Raw genomic sequence first — 23,945 nt, forward strand, 5'->3', positions numbered from 1 at the left:
AATTCAACATCCTTTATGATTAAAACTCTCAGCAAAAATGGCATACAAGGGACACAGCTTAATGTAACAGCCAACATAATACTGAATGAGAAAAAGTTGAAAGCATTCCCTCTGAGAACTGGAACAAGACAAGGGTGCCTACTCTCACCACTGCTCTTCAACAGAGTACTGGAAGTCCTAGCCTGAGCAATCAGACAAGAGAAAGAAATAAAGGGCATCCAAATCATCAAAGAGGAAGTTACACTGTCACTGTTTGCTGATGATATGATCATTTACCTTGAAAACCGTAAAGACTCCTCCAGAAAGCTCCTAGAACTGATAAAAGAATCCAGCAAAGTTTCTGGATACAAGATTAATGCACACAAATCAGTAGCTCTTCTATATACCAACTGCGACCAAGCGGAGAAGCAAATCAAGAACTCAACCCCTTTTACAATAGCTGAAAAGAAATAAAACACTTAAGAATATACCTAACCAAGGAGTCAAAAGACTTCTACAAGGAAAACTACAAAACACTGCTGAAAGAAATCAGACGACACAAATGGAAATGCAGCCCATGCTCATGGATGGGTAGAATCAATATTGTGAAAATGACCATACTGCCAAAAGCAATCTATAAATTCAATGCAATCCCCATCAAAAAACCACCATCATTCTTCATGGAATCAGAAAAAATAATCCTAAAATTCATATGGAACCAAAAAAGAGCCCACATAGCCAAAACAAGACTAAGCAAAAGGAACAAATCTGGAGGCATCACACTACCTGATTTCAAACTATACTATAAGGCCACAGTCACCAAAATAGCATGGTACTGGTATAAAAAGAGACACATAGACCAATGGAACAGAATAGGGAACCCAGAAATAAATCCACATACTTACAGCCAACTGATCTTAGACAAAGCAAACAAAAACATGAAGTGGAGAAAGGACACCCTTTTCAACAAATGGTGCTGGGATAATTGGCTAGCCACATGTAGGAGATTGAAACTGGATCCTCATCTCTCACTTTATACAAAAATGAACTCAAGATGGATTAAGGACTTAAACCTAGGACCTGAAACTATACAAATTCTAGAAAGTAACATTGGAAAACCCCTTCTAGACATTGGCTTAGGCAAGGATTTCATGACCAAGAACCGAAAAGCAAATGCAATAAAAACAAAGATAAATAGCTGGGAGCTAATTAAACTAAAGAGCTTTTACATGGCAAAAGGAACAGTCAGCAGAGTAAATGGACAACCCACAGTGCGGGAGAAAATCGTCATAATCTGTACATCTGACAAGGACTAATATCCAGAATTTACAATGAACTCAAATCAGTAAGAAAAAAAACAAACAATCCCATCAAAAAGTGAACTAAGGACATGAATAGACAATTCTCAAAAGAAGATACACAAATGGCCAACAAACATATGAAAAAATGCTCAACATCAGAAATGATCAGCAAATCAAAACCACAATGTGATACCACCTTACTCCTGCAAGAATGGTCATAATCAAACAATCAAAAAACAGATGTTGGCATGCACGCAGTGAACAGGGAACACTCCTACACTGCTCGTGGGAATGCAAACTAGTACAGCCACTATGGAAAACAGTGAAGATTCCTTAAAGAACTAGAAGTAGAACTACCATTTGATCCAGCAATCCCACCACTGGGAATCTACCCAGAGGAAAAGAAGTCATTACTGGAAAAAGATACTTGCACACCCATGTTTATAGCAGCACAATTCACAACTGCAAAATCTTGGAACCAACCCAAATGCTCATTAGTCAACAAGTGGATAAACTGTGGTGTGTGTATATATACATATACATATATATGTGTGTGTGTGTGTGCCTGTGTGATGGAATACTACACAGCCATAAAAAGCAATGAATGAAGAGCATTTGCAGCGACCTGGATGAGATTGGAGACTATTATTCTAAGTGAAGTAACTCAGGAATGGAAAACCAAACATCATATGTTCTCACTGATATGTGGGAGCTAAACTCTGAAGATGCAAAAGCATAAGAATAATACAATGGACTTTGGGGACTTGGGAGGAAGAGTGCGAGGGGGGCAAGGGATAAAGACTACAAATATGGTGCAGTGTACACTGCTCGGGTGATGGGTGCACAAAAATCTCACAAATCACAAATAAAGAATTTACTCATGTAACCCAATGCCACCTGTACCCCAATAACTTATGGGGAAAGAAAAAGAGACAAGAATGTTAATAGTTGTTGTTCCTGAGTTGTGGATTAAGTCAATGTTTCCAAGGCCCAACTAAAAGAATAAACGTTAAGGGGTGAGAGAGAAGTGGTGAGGATGTGGTGAACGGAAGCTCATGTCCCCTGTCAACAGCATTCGATGTACTTTTAACACTATGAAGGCCACACAAAATAGTTTGTCAGTTTAATGGTCCCTGGATTTTGTGCCTGTTTTCTTCCTTGTGCTTTTGTATTCTGCAGAAATTCTTTCTGTATTTCTGAACTATGTAATATTTTTGTAAACAGATTTGTTTAAAAACTCATTTATATTAGTAAGATTCAGAAAAAGACCTTTATTTTTAGGTTACATTATCTTACAGAGCAGGCAAATGGGGTGTGGTTTTGACAAACTAGTGGTATTAATGAAAATATGAGTCTCATAAACTATAAACTAAGGCAGAAAAGATAAACATCCTTGTTTTAGGCCTCAAGTGGAGGTGGCGGAAGGATTTATGATATTATGGTAACAGAAGCTTTGCCAGTGCTGTCCAAGGTGCCCCACTTCTGCGTGGAGGCCTAAGCAATCTTGGTATCCACAGTAAATACACTGAGGGGATGAAAGCTAAACATTTTACTTAAATGAGCAGGAGTGGCTACATAGATGGGCAAACTTTACCAGTGCAGATGGATGGTGAGAAGTCAGAAATAAGAAACTAAGGCCTGGCTCTGGTTGTTGTTCAGGCTAAAACCAGTAAAGTGAATACAGGACGACACCCAGCAGTCTTGTGCATGCGACGCAAGAGCCAGGATACTCAGGACTGACACAAGCTGTGCTACCAACAGTCACTTTTTCATGAGCTTGCTCACAGGGGTCCTGGAAGGTGAGTTGTGAATGCCTACAGTGTGCTCAGCACTTTCACACATCTTTATACTCAGGTGAAATGAACCGTATTCCCCCCCTTATCACTAATGATACAGGTTAGATTGTTAACAAACCCATGTCTAACTTCAAAGCCGATTCAGGATCCTCCCTGGGGCTGGAGTATTAGTCATTAACCCTTTAAGCCTAGTCAAAGAACATGCTTTTCCCACTTCTCTCACATCACCATTCTAATAGAAACTTACAGGTATCAGAAAGTGCACCTTGTGCCTTAGAAAGCTACACAAATAATCAACAATCCCTAATTCACAAGCATGTCTGCAGCTTAATTAGCCAGGCATAAGCCTATTAGTTGACTAAAAAAAAAATTACAGCTCTTAACCGAAGACAACTTCTCAGTAGTTATTTATTTATTCATTTATTTAGTTATGTGCATATCTTTGAAAAGGGTTGACTTATAAAGACATACATGAAGTTTACAATTTGTAGCTCAATCCATCTTCAAAGAAAATGGTGGCTTTTAGTAATTAAATAAGACAAGCATTAGTTCCTACCATTTTAATGTGTTCAGGGTAGGAAACAGAATAGACAATTGTGACTGTAATAAGGTCCATGAACATTTAGAATATAATTAATGCATTTTCCACACTGACCCATGGAAACAATAACAGCTAATGTGGCCCCCCTCTCACCTGTGAATCGTCTTATTCCCACAGGAAACATCAAACCTCCCCAAATATCATCCTCTAGGCAGAGGTTGCTTAACTATTAAATTTACAAGGCAGGTGCAAAAAAAAAAAAAAAGGGGGGGGGACCGATGAAATAAAGGAAAAATTCTATTTACTAAAATTCAAGTAGCTAAACTACCTCTTAGGTGAAGTCAGTGAAAACCCTCACACATTGCTCATTTACCCTTATTTCAATCATAATTCTAATATACTTCCCATCTGGTTTCTATTTTTCAGCAAGTCAAAAGAAAAAACAATTGAGTTAGATATGGTAAAGTATTGGCAGAGATAGAAAAATAGCTACAAAGTGGCAGCTGTCAAGGAAAAAGGGAAACAGCTGCAAATTCAAGTAGAACTAGAAAATAGCCATGAGAATGTGGAAAAGCTACCAGCCTCTCACTTTTATAGAGACACAAAGGAATCAGTGTGTAATTGTTTCTTAATGACGATTCCAAACTATCAAAGTTATACTGTATTTGGAATAATCTAAGGTAATAAAGTATCTAGTACACTTTAGAAATATTTTTATTCAAAATTAATTAAAAAGCGTTATGTTCAAAAAGATAAGCTTTTGTTAGTTAATAGATTTCCTCACCAAGTCAAGTTGAGCCTCATTCAACAGCACAGAATAAGCCAATTTTATACAAGACACAGATATATGGAAACACAAATAACTTTAATGATTTGTCATAAAAAAGAAGGAAGCTTGAATCTATGATTGAAAAATAAAAAATAATTACATGCATATCTACACAGAAAGTACAATCACAAGTTTCAAAAGCTTAACACAAACTAACTGCTGTCAAATATTTAACAAAAGCAAAGATGAAACTGCTTAACAGTCAGGGAAAAACAACAAAAAGAAGGGAGGGGTGATAAACCAAGAAAATGAACGACGAAAACTGAGCAAGAGAACTCTCAAAGGTGTCTTTACAAACAGGAATTCAGATGCAAGGAACAGACACAAACCTGTCTAAAATGTGACCTATGAGGCAACAGAAAGTGACTTAAAGTCCGTTATAAATAAAAAATGACAACCAAAATCCCGGAGAGTCTTAAATTATTTAATCCAGACATTATCTAACCCCTCGGATTTTTGTTTGGTGCTATGGTGTTCATCATTTTCTATCAGAATGAAATGTTGGACAAATGCATTACTGGTTGCAGAGAGTGTTTCAGAGCTAATTCACCCAGCAAGGTCAGGGTCAAAAGGTTATTATTTTGTTCATATATTTCTTGATATGAAAAAACAACATGTCAAAGAAAGAATTAAAGCAAAATGTATTTTCAAATGATAAACAGAATCTCAAACTTTCAAGTAAGTGCATCTTAAGATGTTGATGAACTTCAGAGATTCTCAGTATTTTAAAACTAGGGATATTCTATTCTGGTAGTTATCAAACTGTCCTCTTTTGTTCATGAGGAACCAAACTGGCAGGTCTCTCAGTGTCTCCTTCCCCAAGTCTTTAATTTTATAAGTATATTCAATGTCTAGGAAGGAGTTATTAAAGAATTCTGCTTCTTAAAAAAATGTTTCAAAATAATCTAATGTATCCTTGTCGATTTGTGAATGAGAGCACCCAGAGCAGAGTAACCTCCCCAGATCTGGCCACTCTCAGGTGGTAACCTGCCCACTCACTGAGGCCTTGCCTATTTGATATTGGTAAGCACTCCCCATGCCTACTTCTATACTTACTGTATGGCTTTTTGTATGATCTGGAAAAAAATCTGTTGTAAATCAAGTAATCACCAACTTCTGCCTCCATGCCAACCTAAAAACTTTAAAAAAAAATTTTCCTTTTACAAAGGAAGAAATTAAGACCTTCAAAATTATTTTACAAATAACAATGAGGTTTACCAGAAGAAGACTGCTCCTTAATTTAAAGTAATGATGTTGGACTGACAATTTGCTAGACTGGTCAGACTTTTTAAAAAATACTAACGTTAAAATGTGTTAGAGAAAATGCTCTAAGTATATATACATATGTAGTAGATAAACAGAGTTATAAATTGATAGTTATAAGCAAATGTACAGAATAAAAATATGTACCATAAGCCTAGTGTTGATTTTTACCACACACAAAAAAACCAATGTTAATGATTAAATCATGATTTCCTGATGAATATACAAGATAAAAAACAGGGATAGAAGTGTAGAAACAGACAACAAAGTAAATTATTAAGAAAAGAAATGAACACAATATAGGATAAAGACAATTGCAGATAGCAGAATTTAACACCTATGGTGGTACATTTAGACCAAATACTCTTTTTTCAATAGAGCCAAAATAGATTGTTTGATAATATTCTGTTTACTAAAAAAAAAAAAATGGCAAGTTTTTTCACTGGTGGCAGGTATGGATTTTATTAAAGAATATTAAAAGACTCAAACAATAATGATACCACTTGTCTATTTAACCAAGATTCTGGTGTCCTCTCATTAATCTCTGATACCCAATAATCTGAATAGAAAGACATGATGAATCAAAAACATGCCAATTTTAAAAAGAAAAAACTTTTAAAAGCAATCCCAGCATCTAAATGGTAAACACAACATGAATTCCTAATCTGGCATTAGACTTTTTTTTTTTTTTTTGATTCAAAGACAAATATGAATGACTACCTATTTGTAAAAATGTGCACATTAGAAACAGTACAATGACTGGGCTCTCACAAACCGTGCAAATTCAATTTGAAATGTTCATCTGGTATAATATTCAGCTGTCAAGAGGAAGCAACTCAAAGGACATCACACAGTCTATAAACCAGCTCGAAGGAGCCTTCCAGACTTTGCCCTGCCGAACCCTCTCTGGGTGATAATTAGACAAATCTTCATAGATGATATACTGTGTGCAGAAGCGCTGATCAGAATCGGGTCTCGCATGGTATGCGACTGTATTGATGGTCTGAGTCACGTCACTGTCTGGCTTGGGCTTTCTACTGAGGATCTGGCCCCCACCTGCAGTGACGAGCTTAATAAGGTTGTCCTTTGGATGGTGTTTGAAGGTTCCCCCCAAATAGAAGTAGCATCCATCAAACAGCTTTGGCAACTGAAATAATGAGAAAACATTTGTTAAAGGCAGATCAAAATACTGTATTTAAAAACACTGCATATGAATGAGGAAAATAAAAATACAGGTTGAGTATCCCTTACCTGGAACATTTGGAGAAGCATTTCAGATTCAGAAATTTTTTGGGTTTTGGAAAATTTGCATATACATGAGATATCTTAAGGATGAGACTCAAGCCTAAACACAAAATTCGTTTGTTTCTTGTACACCTTATACACATAGCCTGAAGTAATTTTATACAATATTTTCAGTAATTTTGTGCATGAAACAAAATTTTGACTGTGTTCTGACTGTGACCTGTCACATGAGATCAGGTGTGGAATTTTCCACTTGTGGCATCATGTCAAAGCTCAAAAGTTTTGGATTTTGGAGCATTTTAGATGTTGGATTAGGAATGCTCCATCTGTAATAATTATGAGCAGCTAAGAAGCCACTTAATGAGCTAAGAAGCCACTTAATGAGGTGCTGGGACAAGTTATATTTCAAGCATACTAACTGGATCAAGAAAAATACTTAGGCAAATAGGGGCTTCCTATTTACAATTTTTTCCCTAAGATTCAGTCACCATCTCGGTTCCTTTTCACTCTTCTAAAATTTTAGATACGCTTGGTATAAAGAAAAAAACAAAAACTATTCATCAAACTTTTTTCATCAGGATGTTTATGCTTATTTGGTGGGACTTAAAGCCCCTACAACTCCTAGCTTATTTGAAATAGGCTTCAGAGACACCAGGCTAAACATAATTAAATTACAAGAGTAACATCTTTTCCGTAGACTTTTATCCAATTCTGCCCATCCACACTCAGGTCCTTACATATCACCAACCTAAGGTCTGCAGGGCAGCCACCATGGGGGTGTGCCCTCCAGGGTTCCAGAAATGTATTCACGGGGCACAAAAGATTATTGTGCTGAGGCTAGGGATCCGATTAGCTATGAAACATACTTCTGTATGCTCATTGGAAATAAAAAGAAGTTTCATAATTCCCTTCTATGGAAATTTTGTCACTTCTAATATACTTATATATAATATCAACAGGATAATGCAGTATTATCCATTAAAGCTACAATATGTGGCCCTAGAGACATATGGTAACTAAATCCGAGCAGCAGCTGTAAGTCTTCTTTCAAGCTACTTCCTGTATCTGAGATTTACCTCAGATTCTGAAAGGTTTATGGGAATGTTCAAGATGCCAAAAATCCATTAACAGTATGAAATTATTACCTTCTGGATTCTACTGCTCATCGTGATCATCTTTCAAAATCAAGTGCTTGAAATTAGCACAATTAAAATTTTAATCAGTCACCTGTAGCTGTTGAAAGGGCAGAAGAAGTTTTTCCTGATGGTGATGAAATAGTATGTCATAATAAGAACAACGAAAGTTGTATTAAAATAAAAATACCAGCTGTTCTCTGTTGAGCCTGCTTCTGCGCGGACCTTCAGGAATTTCATACTTTTCTTCCTGTTCACATACTTTTCTTCGTAGACATGCTTTTACCCCTGACAAAAACACAAGAATTAAAGCAAAATAAGTATCAAGTGAGCATTATATCTCTCTCATTAAAATTAAGCAATTTACCTAAGTGGTTTTTCTTCTTCATGGCAGTTTTTAAGTATTATTCTAAAATGCAAACAGAAATCTTAACTTATGCCAAAACAAAACACAATACAACTGGCTTTCCCATATAAAGAAAATATTTTTAAAAACTCTTTCTTTGGTACTGGTACCAAAACAGAGATATAGATCAATGGAACAGAACAGAGCCGTCAGAAATAATGCCACATATCTACAACCATCTGATCTTTGACAAACCTGAGAAAAACAAAAAATGGGGAAAGGATTCCCTATTTAATAAATGGTGCTGGGAAAACTGGCTAGCCATATGTAGAAAGCTGAAACTGGATCCCTTCCTTACACCTTATACAAAAATCAATTCAAGATGGATTAAAGACTTAAATGTTAGACCTAAAACCATAAAAACCCTAGAAGAAAACCTAGGCAATACCATTCAGGACATAGGCATGGGCAAGGACTTCATGTCTAAAACACCAAAAGCAATGGCAACAAAAGCCAAAATTGACAAATGGGATCTAATTAAACTAAAGAGCTTCTGCACAGCAAAGGAAACTACCATCAGAGTGAACAGGCAACCTACAAAATGGGAGAAAATTTTCGCAACCTACTCATCTGACAAAGGGCTAATATCCAGAATCTACAATGAACTCCAACAAATTTACAAGAAAAAAACAAACAACCCCATCAAAAAGTGGGCGAAGGACATGAACAGACACTTCTCAAAAGAAGACATTTATGCAGCCAAAAAACACATGAAAAAATGCTCACCATCACTGGCCATCAGAGAAATGCAAATCAAAACCACAATGAGATACCATCTCACACCAGTTAGAATGGCGATCATTAAAAAGTCAGGAAACAACAGGTGCTGGAGAGGATGTGGAGAAATAGGAACACTTTTACACTGTTGGTGGGACTGTAAACTAGTTCAACCCTTGTGGAAGTCAGTGTGGCGATTCCTCAGGGATCTAGAACTAGAAATTCCATTCGACCCAGCCATCCCATTACTGGGTATATACCCAAAGGACTATAAATCATGCTGCTATAAAGACACATGCACACGTATGTTTATTGCCGCATTATTCACAATAGCAAAGACTTGGAACCAACCCAAATGTCCAACAATGATAGACTGGATTAAGAAAATGTGGCACATATACACCATGGAATACTATGCAGCCATAAGAAATGATGAGTTCATGTCCTTTGTAGGGACATGGATGAAATTGGAAATCATCATTCTCAGTAAACTATCGCAAGAACAAAAAACCAAACACCGCATATTCTCACTCATAGGTGGGAATTGAACAATGAGAACACATGGACACAGGAAGGGGAACATCACACTTCAGGGACTGTTGTGGGTTGGGGGGAGGGGGGAGGGATAACATTGGGAGATATACCTAATGCTAGATGACGAGTTGGTGGGTGCAGTGCACCAGCATGGCACATGTATACATATGTAACTTACTGCACATTGGGCACATGTACCATAAAACCTAAAGTATAATAATAATAATAATAATAATAATTACAATAAAAGAAAAAAAAAAAAAAAAAAAAACTCTTTCTTTGGAGGATTAAGCCATAAGTTAGTACTGAACACTAACTGTAATTTTAATCTCCTTTCTGAAAAACCTAAGCCAGGATACTATTTCAAAGACAAAAATAAAAGTCTACATTTCCACTCATAACAATTACCCAAAATTAAGGTGAATAAAAAGTCCATGATACAATAACCTAAACTGAGCACTTACCATCTATACTGCTCATTTTGGCAGTTATATGTCTAATCGTCTGTTCAGCTGTAAGTGATTTGACATGAAGGAATGTGCTTTAGTCTAGAGCACCAAGCTCAGCTAGCCACACAACAGGGGTTCAACAGTGCTTGCTAAAATAAACAAGCAGAGCTTGGGATAGGTTTGGCATGTGACAGGTACACAACTGAGGTCGCCAGTCTAGAAGTGATTTGGTTGGGCTTTGCAGGAAAAAAAAAGCATTCTTTTGATGGCCTAAGTAAGTCTGTTCACAGCTTCAGGTTAAAAAGCAAAAGCAATAGAGACAGCTCAGCCTGGCACTGTTTAGAGTCATTCCACTGCTTGGCACCTGGGTGGGGAATCCCTAAGTAGGGCCAATGGCTGGCAGCCAGTACCAATTGTCTCGCTAGGCTCTAGAAATGAAAGGAACCCTCGGGATGCCCAAGACCAATCATGAAGGACATGGTCAGCTTCAGCTAGAGACAACATCTTGGATAATGCCTGTTCACCATCAAGCGAGGGAACTGATGGCATGTATATATATTTATCATGCTTCTGTTCTGATGGCATGTAACTAAACTAAATTTGAGATTTGGAGTTGAAGGACTTGGCTATCCCAATTATTTGTTCTGGAAGCTTCCTTGCCTATGGAAATAAAAAATGAAAACAATGTTTTTCACCAGGCTTCTGTGGATAAAATGCAAGAAGCATTCTAAAAACTAGATACTATGATGAATTATCTTCATCATAAAAACAAACCCTCCATACAATTTCCTATTTGTCTTTGAGGTCGTTTTGCTCAATACTTCATTTTATCACGAGGGTAGGAACCATATATTATTCACTTATGCGTTCTTCAGAATTTCATACACTTTCCTATAGAACAGGAGTTTAATAGCAGAGGGTATCGGGAAAGTTGGAACAATAACTCAGGTATCCCCTTCACTGTCTAGTGTTGTTAACACAAAGGAACCAAAGTTTTTAAAAATTCACTATGGACACAGCATTGACAGACTGTATCCACACCAATAAAAATAAATAATTATATAGCACCTGTAAGAGTTCAGAGTTACACATAGTTTTGAATATCAAACTGTTACATCCTGTTATCACTTGATATCTAACGGCTTAAAATGATCAGAAAAAAATCTATGGCTGCATAAACATATACTTTAGATTGAGGATTAGACATATATGTTGGATATACTACAGTGTTTTGGAAACCTCTTGAAAAATGCTAGTGATAAAGTTTTGTCCAGCTGATCCCTACTTACTTCAACAGTAAATTGATTCCAGCACAGGAGTGGAACCACTACTCGGCATGTAAACTCTGCATATGCCTGCAAAAGGGCTCCTTTCTTGACTAAAGGGTGGCTAAGAACCAACAGTTAATCTGCTACCCAGAACTGTCCTGCGATTGACATCTAATATAAATTAAGATTCACTTGTGTATGAGTAAAATGTCTTTTGACCTATGATGATTTTTTTTTTTTTTTTTTTTTTGAGACAGAGTCTTGCACTGTCACCCAGGCTGGAGCACAGTGGCGCAATCTCGGCTTACTGCAAGCTCCGCCTCCCGGGTTCACGCCATTCTCTTGCCTCAGCCTCCCAAGTAGCTGGGACTACAGGCGCCCGCCACCACGCCTGGCTAATTTTTTGTACTTTTAGTAGAGACAGGCTTTCACCGTGTTGGCCAGGATGGTCTCGATCTCCTGACCTTGTGATCTGCCCACCTCAGCCTCCCGAAGTGCTGGGATTACAGGCGTGAACCACCACACCCCACTGACCTATAATGATTATCTTGAGAGCAAAAACTTATACTGGAGAAGATAAAGAAATGCAATGTTTTCCAAGAGTGAGTAATGGTCCACTTTAGACTGACTCAGACTTTATGGCATAATCGGTTTTAAACTTTCTTCTTTATTACCTCACACTGACACAATAACAAAACTTCAACTGTTTCCAGGAGCCACATCTGCAGAATTTGGAGTAAGCGACAGAACTGAAAAAACTGGTACTTTCTGAGGGGAAAAAAAATGTGTTTGAGTCCTCTTTATAAAATGTTTTATTTATTCTAATCTTGTAACTTGAATTTTGAAAATACCTAGAATCAAATTACTTACAAGGTAGAAAAGACCCTGAAGAGCTAGTCCTACCTTCTTGTTTTATAGATCTGCACAGTCAAGTGCAGAAACATAAAGTGACCTGCTAAGATCACTAATAGCAAAGTTAAAGTGAACCACTTCCTAAAGCAACAGACTTCCACTTCGGCGCTCTTCCTGTATCATATTTATAGGCCAAGTATCCCTTATCTGAAGTGTTTGAAACCAGGAGTGTTTTAAAATCCAATTTTGTTTTGGATTTTGGAATATTTGCACGTACATAATTAGGTATATCTTGGCAACAAGACCCAAGTCTAAAAAAGAAATTCATTTATGTTTCATATACGCTTTATACAGATAAAGCATATACGAAGATAATTTTATATACTATCTTTAATAATTTTGTGCATAAAACAATGTTGTGTCTGCGTTTAGACTGTGAGCCATCACGTGAGGTCATGTGTGTTGTGCTGGCACTCAAATAGTTTAGTATTTTAGAGTATTTTGGATTTTCAGATTAGGAATGCTCAAACTGTGTTAAACACCTATTATGTACAAGAGAAGTCATAATCTCTTCCCTAAGAAGAAAATTCCTGCTGTTTCCTGTCACTTTATTTCAATAATCTAATCCTGAACTTTCATTAATATTAGTATGCTCTATCTCAGAGTCCTTAATTTTAAATGAAATTTTATTGCTTTATTTTCCTCTGTCAATAAGCAATCCACTATCAAATTTAATTTTTCAAGCACATTTAAAATTACATCCATGTTTTAAAGATATTAAGGGTGCCACTGAGATAATCTCAATCATGGTATATCTAATAACAAAGAAAACTCCTTACTCTTGTCCAGAAATTCTAAGAACTTCACATTATGTACATTTCTGTTACAAAGTCAATGAAAGAAAAAAGGTTAATAGCTTATACATAGATAAACATGAGAAGATTCGTTTTTCAGATTCAGCTTTTCCCTCTTTTCCTATTTAAAATGGCTAACCTTTCAAAGAATAACGAATGTGGCAGCAGATTTAATTGTTAGAAAGATAATAAAATATCCTTTTATATTTTGCATTTATTTCAATGTTAAAAGCAAAGATAATAGGTTTTTTGAATAAAATGTTTGAATGCAAAGTTGTTTCTGAAAACAATGGAGGACAAATATATTTTAAATATTAAAAAAATAAAATATTCTGGAAGTATTAATGATTTACATGTATTAGTGAAGTGGTATTCAAAAATATTAATAAAGCAGGAAATAATACACAGAGTTTTAGCCATTTATAGCTCTTGTTAAACAAATATCAAATAACAATATTAAATATGAAAAGAAAAAGCAGAATATCATTAAGAAAATATGGAATAAGTTGTTCCATTTTTACTTCTCTGGGTTTAAATTGAGTAGAACTTGAGTAGAATTTATTTGACTGTATATAAGTTTATTTTATACCTGCAAATACTATCAGACAGAACTCTCTTCTTGTAAATTATTATTAATAGAGAACCATGAGAGCAGTATCATTGTATAAAAACTATGAATGCTATGTTACCTAATATTCATCCAATGAGCAAAATACTTTACTATAGATTGAATGTGTACATTGTGCAGTGCTCTGAAAACTTTAATTTTTCCATAATCTAGAATAAAATACTCATAAATCATAAGGCCTAACCAATCCAATGCTAAAAATCACACACCAATATTTTCTGGTCAAAGGAGAAAAAAAAATTCTTAAAATACCAATTTATTCTATTCCGTTTTCCTTTTACTTTTCTAACTTTAAATAACCAAGGACACAACTGTTTGTTCCTAGAAAAGATCCTGACCAAAATTACTGTGATAACAGCTACCAAAAGTACTTGCATCCTTCCCCAAATCCAGCAAGAGTAGTATAGTCAATGCTCATTATCTACAGTAGTTATGTTCTATAAAGATGCTATGAACACCGATTAGTGAATAATGAACCACTGCTGTTAAAGGAAATACAGGGTTATGTTTCTGTGGGCCTGTGGTTCCAGCATTTCCATCAACTGATCAATACTTAACTTTGTTTTATGTATGTTTCTGTTTATATACATTATTTATTGTATACTGTTGACTCATTAAGATTAAACTTAGGGCCAGCAGTACTACAATTAAGGCCTTAACAAAGCTTATCTAACACAGTATTTAATATTTTCCCTGAAAGGCACATCACCATCTTCTTGAGCTTAGACACACAAAACAGCACTTCAGCACCGTATTATGAGGCCATTTTAAATAATAAAATCACCAACAAAAACACAAAAATGCAAAAAACATGGCATCAACAGACTGTGAAAGGGCCACTTGTTTACAGTGTGAGAGCTTAAAAAAGGAGGCAAAGTAGCACCTTGTTTGACTTCGGCTGGGGACACACTTGTTTGGCAACTAAAGTTCTTCACTACTCTGTACATGTCTACAAAAGCACCGTGAGTATTGATTTGGGGATTACAAGAAAAATTTTAGCAAGTAAGAAAACTCACAATCACAGAATCCACAAACAATGAGGATTTACTGTATATTACTTCCAATTCAGGGGAGGGAACTGAAATGCTAAGAAGTCAACTTGCTTAAAGCTGAATGCAGCCATTAAGTGGCAGAATGGGAATTTGAACCTAAATCTGCTTAGTTTTCTAAAGGCTGTGTATTTCACACTGAAATATAACTTAGTGGTACACAAGATAAACCCTGGGTATTATTTTAGCATGATGTGAATATGTCAAATGCTTAAAAGCTGCTTAAATTGAGTGTTCCAAGATGTTGTTTATTATAAAAAGGTCAGAAGACTAACAACTGAATACTCCATCTCTCCAAAAGCAGAGGTTTGTCAAGACACTGAGTCTTTCCTGAATTGGGTCATTAATGCAAATTCAAATTCAACACTCACACTCAGGACATCTACGATTACGCATCATGTCAATCTTAATTTGTTAGTTTTATCTGTGTTTTATGTGGCTCTCAGATCAATCTCCATTTTTTTAATATAAAAGTCATATTCACCCAAGGTTGCTAAGCTGAATTTCTGAATCTTATAATTTTAAATGATCATAAATGTGCTTTGAAAATTGTTTACATATAATAAAAATTATACTCTAAAAAGGGCATAAATTTTAATAACCACTCACTGAATTAAAAACCTTTCTAATAAAGCTAATATAAAATATTAACTTTACTATACATTGAAAATGAGGCTCAAAATTCTTGACTGGGTCAAAATACCATACTAGAAGCACTGCCAGTCTGCTGGAATTATGTCATATATTGTTTCTATATTAAAAATCAAATCAAAAACCATCAGGAATCCAGTAAAATGGTTAACTCAAATTCACTATTTTATATGTAATTTTTTTTAATTTTCCTCATTACGTAAGCAGGTATTCCCCTTCCCAAATCTCCTTCCCAATAGTACTTATAGAGTATTCATAATTGTGTCTTTAACTGAATATGGTGGCACAGAAAGCCGAGGACTGAACATTCTTATGATATCTATTGTATTGAATGAATGGCTAATGTCTAATTGCAGAATTAAGTAGGCTGTGCTTATGCCAGCTGCTTCTCCATTTAATGGGTTTATTTGACTGATTATTTACAAGAAACACATTAAAATGGCATCTATTGCTCCTGACATCATGCTGTCATTAGTCAATCAACAGAATTTAACCTTAATAGATACTAGAGTCCAATAAGTACGGCATCAAGAAAAATGAGATGGCAGATACCAACAGGGCAGCATGGTACTTCCATGAGAAGGAGCCACTGTAAGTCTTAATTCATTAAATGTTCTGTTTCATGGGAGTTATGTAGTAAGTTTCTGTAAAGTAAGGCAAATCCAATGCTCTAATTACAATGATTGAGTTAAACAAATACATTCCTCTAATATGCTTTTACTCCAAGCAACAGTTTGCAAAATCCTGTGTCACCTAAGACCAACTGAGGAAGAATGAAAGTAGCTCTTTTTCTTTTCCTGAAAACAAAGGATGTTTCCAGGTCTATAACTACATTTGAATGGTGGCAAAGTGTTTTGTTAAAGTTGCTGTTATAGCATAGAAAATCTCAAGAATTTTTTCAAACCTGGGAGTGACATCTACTTCAAGGATTGTGACTCAAATGCCTACAAAAAGCCAAGTAGATTACATAAATGTGTGAAGAACCTGGTGTGAAGCGGTAGGAAGCTATGGAGACTATAACAAACATCATACCTAAATATATAAAAATTAATTATGTTAGACAAAACCACAGACATTGTATTTCCTTCAGCCCTCAGAGTCCTCAGCCTGCCGATTTGAAACTTCTGATGCTTTGTCTAATCAACCTCTTTTACAGATAAGGAAACTTAAGTCCCAAGAGATTTAAGTGGCTTTCTCAGTGACATAACTGGGATGAGAACTGAAATATCCTCCATGTCACAGATCAAGTTTTTCTGTTCATCTTTATTTTTAGTTGGATCAATGTGTTTACTCAATCTGACATGCTAAGGTTGCCACTAACTTGTTATCTGAAACTGTGAGTTTCAGAATGATGACATACTCCATAGACAATATCACAGTTACAAATTCATATCAACTTCCTACTGAACCTTTTTTTAAGACAAATCAATTGAGTTGATTTACTGAAAAGTAAATAAGAATGAAATGCTTTAAAAAAAACTTTCAGCAATTCAAACGGTGATGCATTATCAATGCAATGGAAGAATCTACCAGCCAAACATTACTTAAATAACCCAAGCCTAAATAATGACTAACATTTTAAGGTTTTATTTACTGAATAAAAGTTAAGCAATCTGCAGCAAGAATTCTTAACCTATTTTCCATTTAAAACACAGTTACATCTTAAGATTTAAACTATTTTATATCTGTAATAAACAGTTAATAAAGTCCATAATTATTCCATCAGTTTAGTAGAAAGATGAACTCTTCTACTTCCTTTTGAAGAAAAAAAAGCAAAAATACAAATACAAGACCACATTTTAGTTAGCTTTCTTGGCTAATAATTTCCTTACTAAAATTACCTTGCATGAGTAAGTTGTTATTTATGTAAACATAACTTTTGCACATGCCAGAATGGTACATACTTGAAAATGTGTCAAGCCACTAGCCTTATAAAATGTATGCTTTATTTCATCTTTGTTACTTTTCATATGTTCCTTTATAGTTGAAGGTTTTGACTGAAGCTATCACTTCGCAGAAACAAAGGGATAAACTACTTAGCTATTAAAACTAGAGATTCTTTTAGCCCAGGTGTATTCCTGATCATGTTCTCCATTTCATGTAAGCTTTCCTTTTTTCCTGAGATCTTATTAATTTTTTACATTTAGGTAAGCAGCCCCATTTCTAAAGTACTGATTAACCCAAAGTCATTAACTCAAAGTCATTAAGGTAGCTCTGTCTACCTTAGCAAAGCCTGGAATTTTTGCATAATAATGAAGCTTATGAATTCCAGGGCTACAACACTTTTCTATAAAGAAACTTGTACTGTACAGAAGGTATTCTTTTTTTCTAAATTGCTAATAACCACTCTCTCCTCCTACCTCATAAAAGCATATACATCAGTAGATGTATATTTCTGTTTTAGCTGCATGGACCACTGATGATGGTCATGGATTTATATTAAGCTTACTTTTCCTATAATAAAAAAAGATAACACAAATGAAATTTAAAAAGAAGGGGTGTTCTTGAATCCACAGTTATACAAAAATGATGAGAGAATACAATGAAGATGGAAGAAAACTTCAAAATGGAGATCTGTTAAATGTCCAAAGGAGGAGACGATTATTAACTCTGCATGGAAAGCCATACTTAGAATTTTCTCACTCTTCAAATCCCAGAGTAGTAAACAGATCCACATTTTGAAGAATTTTTAGGCCAGACCTGGTGGCTCGCACTTGTAATCCTAGCACTTTGGGAGGGCGAAGCAGGAAGACTGCTTGAAACCAGGAGTTCAAGAACAGCCTGGGCAACAAAGTGAGATCTCTGCCTCAACTAAAAAGAAAAAAAAATTAGCCAGGCATCGTGGTGAGTGCCTGTAGTTCCAGCTACTCAGGAGGCTGAAGCAGGAGGATCACTTGAACCCAGGAGTTCATGGCTACAGAGAGCTATGATTGCACCACTGCACTCCAGCCTGTGTGACAGAGTGAGGGAGGGAAAAAGGGGTTGCTATTCTTCTGGAATTAATGGCTATTTGTAACTGAAATAGCTATGGGAATCAGAATTAACAACCTTTAGTCAATATAAAATAGCCTAAAAAAAAAAATTAAAATACAGAATCAAACATCACTATTCTATATGAAAATAAATGTTCTAATACAATATGTCATTAGATCTGAACTAAAGATGTTTAAATTAGGAATGTGTGTCACTCAAGATAACAGTACGTAAGTAAAATAAAAATTAAAGAATTTCCTTTTGATTCTATGAAAAATCAACACCCAGATTGTAAAAGCAAAACAAGTGTTTTGCAAATGATTACATTTTAGACTTTTTAGTCGAGTAGACTATAACAGCACTAAACTTTAGTAAAAAGGGAAATCACAATAGGCAGCCTACAACGACAAAAATGAAAAAACAGTGGCATACTATCACTGCAATTTTTGGAAAACAAGTAAAAGAACAGAGAAATGAGTATGAAATTTGAAACTTCCATAGTGAAAAGTGAAAGGACAATGAAATAAAGGCTGAAAATATAAAATAATGGCTAAATGTTTCCATTTAAGATTTGAGATATCTCATTAAATACTGTCGATGGTCATTAAATTCTGGCTCCATATAAATATCATTTAGCAATTATTTATTTTTGACGTTTTAGTAAAAATTCTGGCTATCAGCATATTTATATGTAGAAATATATTTCTTCACATGACAATATGTGTAATTTGCTATTTTACTTAATGCATTGAGAAGCAGGTCAAATTCTATTGCAAAAATATATTATTGTATCATAAATTTTTCTTAGGCAAAACTTGGGTATCAATTCTAAGACCTTATATTATGCATAATAATATCAAAATATCATAAGTCTGTCTCTTGTATTATGAATAATATCGAAATTGTCTGTCTCTATATAGGTATGGTTAAAAACCAAACACAGTCTAACATCCAAAAATTCTCCTAATTATTAGAAAACTCATGCTCAGTGTTCTTTTGAAGTCATATATTAAAAGTTCAAATTTTTATGTAAAAAATTCTGTTCTGATTAGGACAATCACCATATTCAAATGTATTTGCTGGGTATCCATTAAACATGTATAAAAGACCTGGTATATCAGATGGGAGGAATAAATACATGCAGGTTCTAATTTCCCTAATTAAGACCAAAGCCCTTCCCTATCCAATTAATCGTTAGAAAAGTGAAAATACTTCCAATTATGATTACAACTTGAAAATTTCAATGTATTAATTTATTCCCAGAGAACTTAAATTTGATCTAACAGGCACATATTATTTTTAAAACTGTTATAAACAAATAGTCCTCTTCAGTAACCCACCAATTTACTGCTTTTTCTTTATTTTTTTACCCACATGCATGCACACATTTATATATTGTTGAAAGTGAAGATATAATTTTGACGTGTTTAAAATTTAAATAATTCTATTTTTTATAATCTTTTAGTCTTAATATTTATCATATAAAAATATGCATTTTTTCCAGAGAGTATCTTCAAGAATTTCAGAGTTTTCCTAATCTTTCATGTGTAGGTTATATTCCCTACTTCTTGCTATCAGGAGTAACACTGCAAATACTTTTTCTTTCATCTGTATTTCTTGCGTAGGGTAAATTCTCAGAACTGGGACTATTAGATCAAAGGATATTAATTTTTTTTATTCTTAGACAATCTTTGGTGGAAGCCTTCTGTCAGCATAAAGTTGCCTAATCAATCTTAATTTATAGGAATGTTTTGGTATTTTTTTATAATTAGCAAAGTTTGTATAGAATAAAAGTTGTATTTAATTTTAAAATTCCATAGTACTCTCAGTATCCATTTAAAGAAGCAAACTTGTTAGAATTTGTTTGAAAAGAATTAATGTGTTAGCCTGATTATGAAGTTATTTATTAAATGATGATGTAATGATTGTCTTCTAGGGTCCATCTCTCCTCAGCTAAAACAAAAATGAAAAAACACTCAATTTAGCCCTTCCCCATCTCATAGACATAAATCCAGTGTAAAATGTCTGGCACATTCCTTCAGTAATTCCCTTAGGTACTGGGGAATTTTACAACTTCTACAGCCGCAATTTTATTTAAACTTAGATGAGAGCGGGGAAGAGGGAAAGATTATTAAAGAAAAGATGACAGCCATCTGTTCTCCCTTTCATAATGAGATAAGAAGAGAAGATGCAGAATTAAATTTCTTTTAGAAAAAAGGCTAAGATAGAAAAAAAATTTGAAAGCAGTGTACTAAAAGAACAGGTCAGTAGAAAACATTTTATCTCAGCCTAGTTTGCATCTTTAGGATACAGTTTCATCTTATTCATACTCTATGAGATTAGTAAGATGACTTATTTATATACCTTCTATTCTTTCATTCTTATCACCTCTTTAATACCAAAATCACCCTTGTATGAGGGTGATTACTAGTGGCCTGTGAGAAATTAGCACCCAGACTAGGACTAAAGTAGAGTCTCCCTCACCAATTTGATGTTGAAGGAGGGACTTTTCTTATTTATAGCTCCTATTTCTGTAAAATATAAAATAAATATCATTCTGTAAAATGTCTGTAAAAGAAATATAAAACAGACTGGATGGTCTGTAAAATTGTGGCTTAGTCTCAGAATCCTCATGCTAAGTTCATTAATTATGGCACTGTACAATACTCTCCATAAACAATGTAGGAAAATAAGAGATATTAACCAATTAAGACAGAACACTTCAACAGAAAACTTCTCATAGTTCAATTTGAACCCAATGGATCCAAATCTTTTGTATAATTCTTTTTGTTAAATTGTTTAGTTTGTAAAATGAGTTGATTATCTACAGAGAAAATTACAAATAAAATCCCGCTTGAATACATTTGGTTTATGAAAAATCCCATGAAAAGTTAATATGAATGTTTCTTAATAGTTAATCCTGAAGTTTTGTCTACCGGCAAGTTAATGGACAGACTCAAACATGAGACCTAGTTTTAAAAAGTCATAAATCTTTACAATTAATTTTGAAAGCTTTGGTCCACCTATCATCTTTTGATATGAATGGTTTTCATATAGTTTTAAATAGCTCTGAAACATTTTTAAAAATCAAACTGAGCCAGGTGCAGTGATGTGCACCCGTAGTACCAGCTACTCAGAAGGCTGAAGCTGGAGGATTGCTTGAGTGACACCTCGTCTCTTAAAAAACAAAGAATCAAACTGAGATGCTTGACACTGAGAACAGTATAGAAACTATGAGAAATATATATTAGGAAAGAACTATTTGAAGGTTCTTGCCTTCTTTTTGGAAACCCAGTGACTATTTAAAGGAAGTATCTCAAACTTTGAATCTGTTTCTCTTTGTACTCTGTATTAGAAATTATGACGATATGAACGTCAGTAAGGGATTCCATCCATCCTTTATCCTAAAAGAACCATTGATATTAGAGGATGTTATTCACTACTGTCAGAATCACCAAATAGCACACTATTAAGTTAGTCTGAGGCCATCAGTGGTTCTATAAAAATGACACGGCCAAGATATTAAAGTGACAAAACCTACATTTCCCAAAGAAGGCAGATTTTATGCAAATGAATCATGTAGCCTGTATATGTAACCAAATGCCACTTCAGCATATTCACAAGAACTAGACTCAAAAGTTACGTGGTAAATGTCTTAACATTAAAAATTTCGCATGGCTTCTTTCTTACTGCGACCTTATGATGATGAAAATCTATTTCTTCCTATAACCACTGGAAAGGTTTCTGGCACAGGTTTGATACAAAAGCATCCCTAATCATGAAACCATTTTAAGTGAATTTTTTAAACACTGAGGCTCAATAAGACTTTCACAGATTTAAAAGGAAAAAGAAAGTTCAAAACTAAGTGAGACAAATTAGTCCAATTACTTATACTTCTCAAATTCGTCATAACTAGGAGGGACTAATTAATAGGGATTGATGAGAACAGATGGAGTGGCATTGCTAGTCACAGCCTCTTAGCTAGATCAGACTGCATCGGTTGAGACAAGCATCACAAGAAAAGAAGTGGTAGCTGTATTTGAAAATGACATAAATACCAACTGATGAAAGGAAACTGTTTTACAAACCAAATCAACTTCAAACTACAGATTAAATTAATAACATAATTAAGATCTTGATAAATCAGGCATTCTACCATAAAACCTTCAAAGCACAAAGCCATAAAACCATTTTTATAAACTAATTTTAATCCATCAGTTGCTTCATAGTTTCATTAAATATACCCACTGTTCTTTTTCAACATCTTATTTAAAAATAATTATAGTCACAGGAAGTTTCAAAGGAATGTACAGAGACGTCCCACGTACTTTTCCTTCAGTGTCCAATGTTAACATCTCACACCGCTATAACGTAGTACCAACAAATTGACTTCAATACGATCCATAGAGCTTATTCAGATTTCACTATTTATTTTTATTTTTATTTGAAATGGAGTTTCACTCTGTTGCCCAGGCTGGAGTGCAGTGGCACCATCTCGGCTCACTGCAACCTCCACCTCCCGGGGTCAAGTGATTCTCCTGCCTTAGCCTCCCAAGTGGCTGGGATTACAGGCATGTGCTACCATGCCTGGCTGATTTTTCTATTTTTAGCAGAGAAGGGGGTTCGCCATGTTGGCCTGGCTGGTCTGCCTGCCTCGGTCGCCCAAAGTGCTAAGATTACAGGCATGAGCTACCATGCCTGGCCTGATTTCACCAGTTATAAATGCACTTGTTTGTATAATTTTATCTCAGGTAGTCTTGTGTTACATGACCACCACTAACAACAAGACACTCAACTGTATTGCTCCCCACATTCCTCCTCTGTAACCACTAATCTTTCGTAACTACTAATCTTTTGTAAACAATTAATAAAAAAAGGTCAATCCACTGTTCTATGTTAGCCATAGTATCAAAAGCAGATATGTTAACTATTAAGAAGTAGAAAATAATCGTGTATGAGCTTTCTTTTCATTTTAAGTCCCAAGGGAATCCAAGTAGAAATGTAAATGAGTGACAGCAGGGAAGGTGACAGGCAGCTCTGAAGGTGGTGGTGGGTTGACTATCAGCAAGAAGACGGGAACAGGAATACATTTTCAGTGGAGGTCGAGATAGCAGGTATAGTGACTTCAACTAAAGTAGTACAAGGCAGTCAATTTCCCAACAGCTTCCTAAAAATACTGGATTAAATTAACTAAGACCAAAAGGGTGTTATGCAGGTAATCATAAAGGAAAAGCAATAAACTGCTTTCATTTCACAGACATGTCATGCAGTATATTTAAAACACGTATTATTAAATTCAATATATCATTTAATAGTAACATGAATTGCTTAGGCTTAAAAGAGTACTATGTACTCCATTTACTTTTCATTGAAATAGTTGGTATTGTAGGAAAAAAGACTTTAAAACCAGAACATATGTGTATACATTTACTAAGGACATCTAAATGACACCATAAATATGAGAAGCTTTTTCTTTT

General features: G+C 34.9%; 1 protein-coding gene across 3 annotated transcripts in view; it reads right to left on the bottom strand.

Annotated features, from left to right (window-relative positions):
- Positions 1-4,463: 4,463 nt before the first annotated feature.
- BARD1 (BRCA1 associated RING domain 1) overlaps positions 4,464-23,945 on the bottom strand; it is an 88,556-nt gene continuing 69,074 nt past the window's right edge. For all 3 annotated transcript variants that reach the window (XM_054478220.2, XM_054478222.2, XM_054478221.2), the window contains 2 exons: positions 8,278-8,375; positions 4,464-6,856 (listed from right to left, as the gene is read on the bottom strand). In XM_054478220.2, coding sequence (XP_054334195.1) covers positions 6,524-6,856; positions 8,278-8,375 — 431 coding nt within the window. In that variant the 3' untranslated portion in view covers positions 4,464-6,523. The remainder of the gene's footprint in view (positions 6,857-8,277; positions 8,376-23,945) is intronic.

This window comes from Pongo pygmaeus, chromosome 11 (genome assembly GCF_028885625.2).
Source record: "Pongo pygmaeus isolate AG05252 chromosome 11, NHGRI_mPonPyg2-v2.0_pri, whole genome shotgun sequence".
Classification (NCBI taxonomy): domain Eukaryota; kingdom Metazoa; phylum Chordata; class Mammalia; order Primates; family Hominidae; genus Pongo; species Pongo pygmaeus.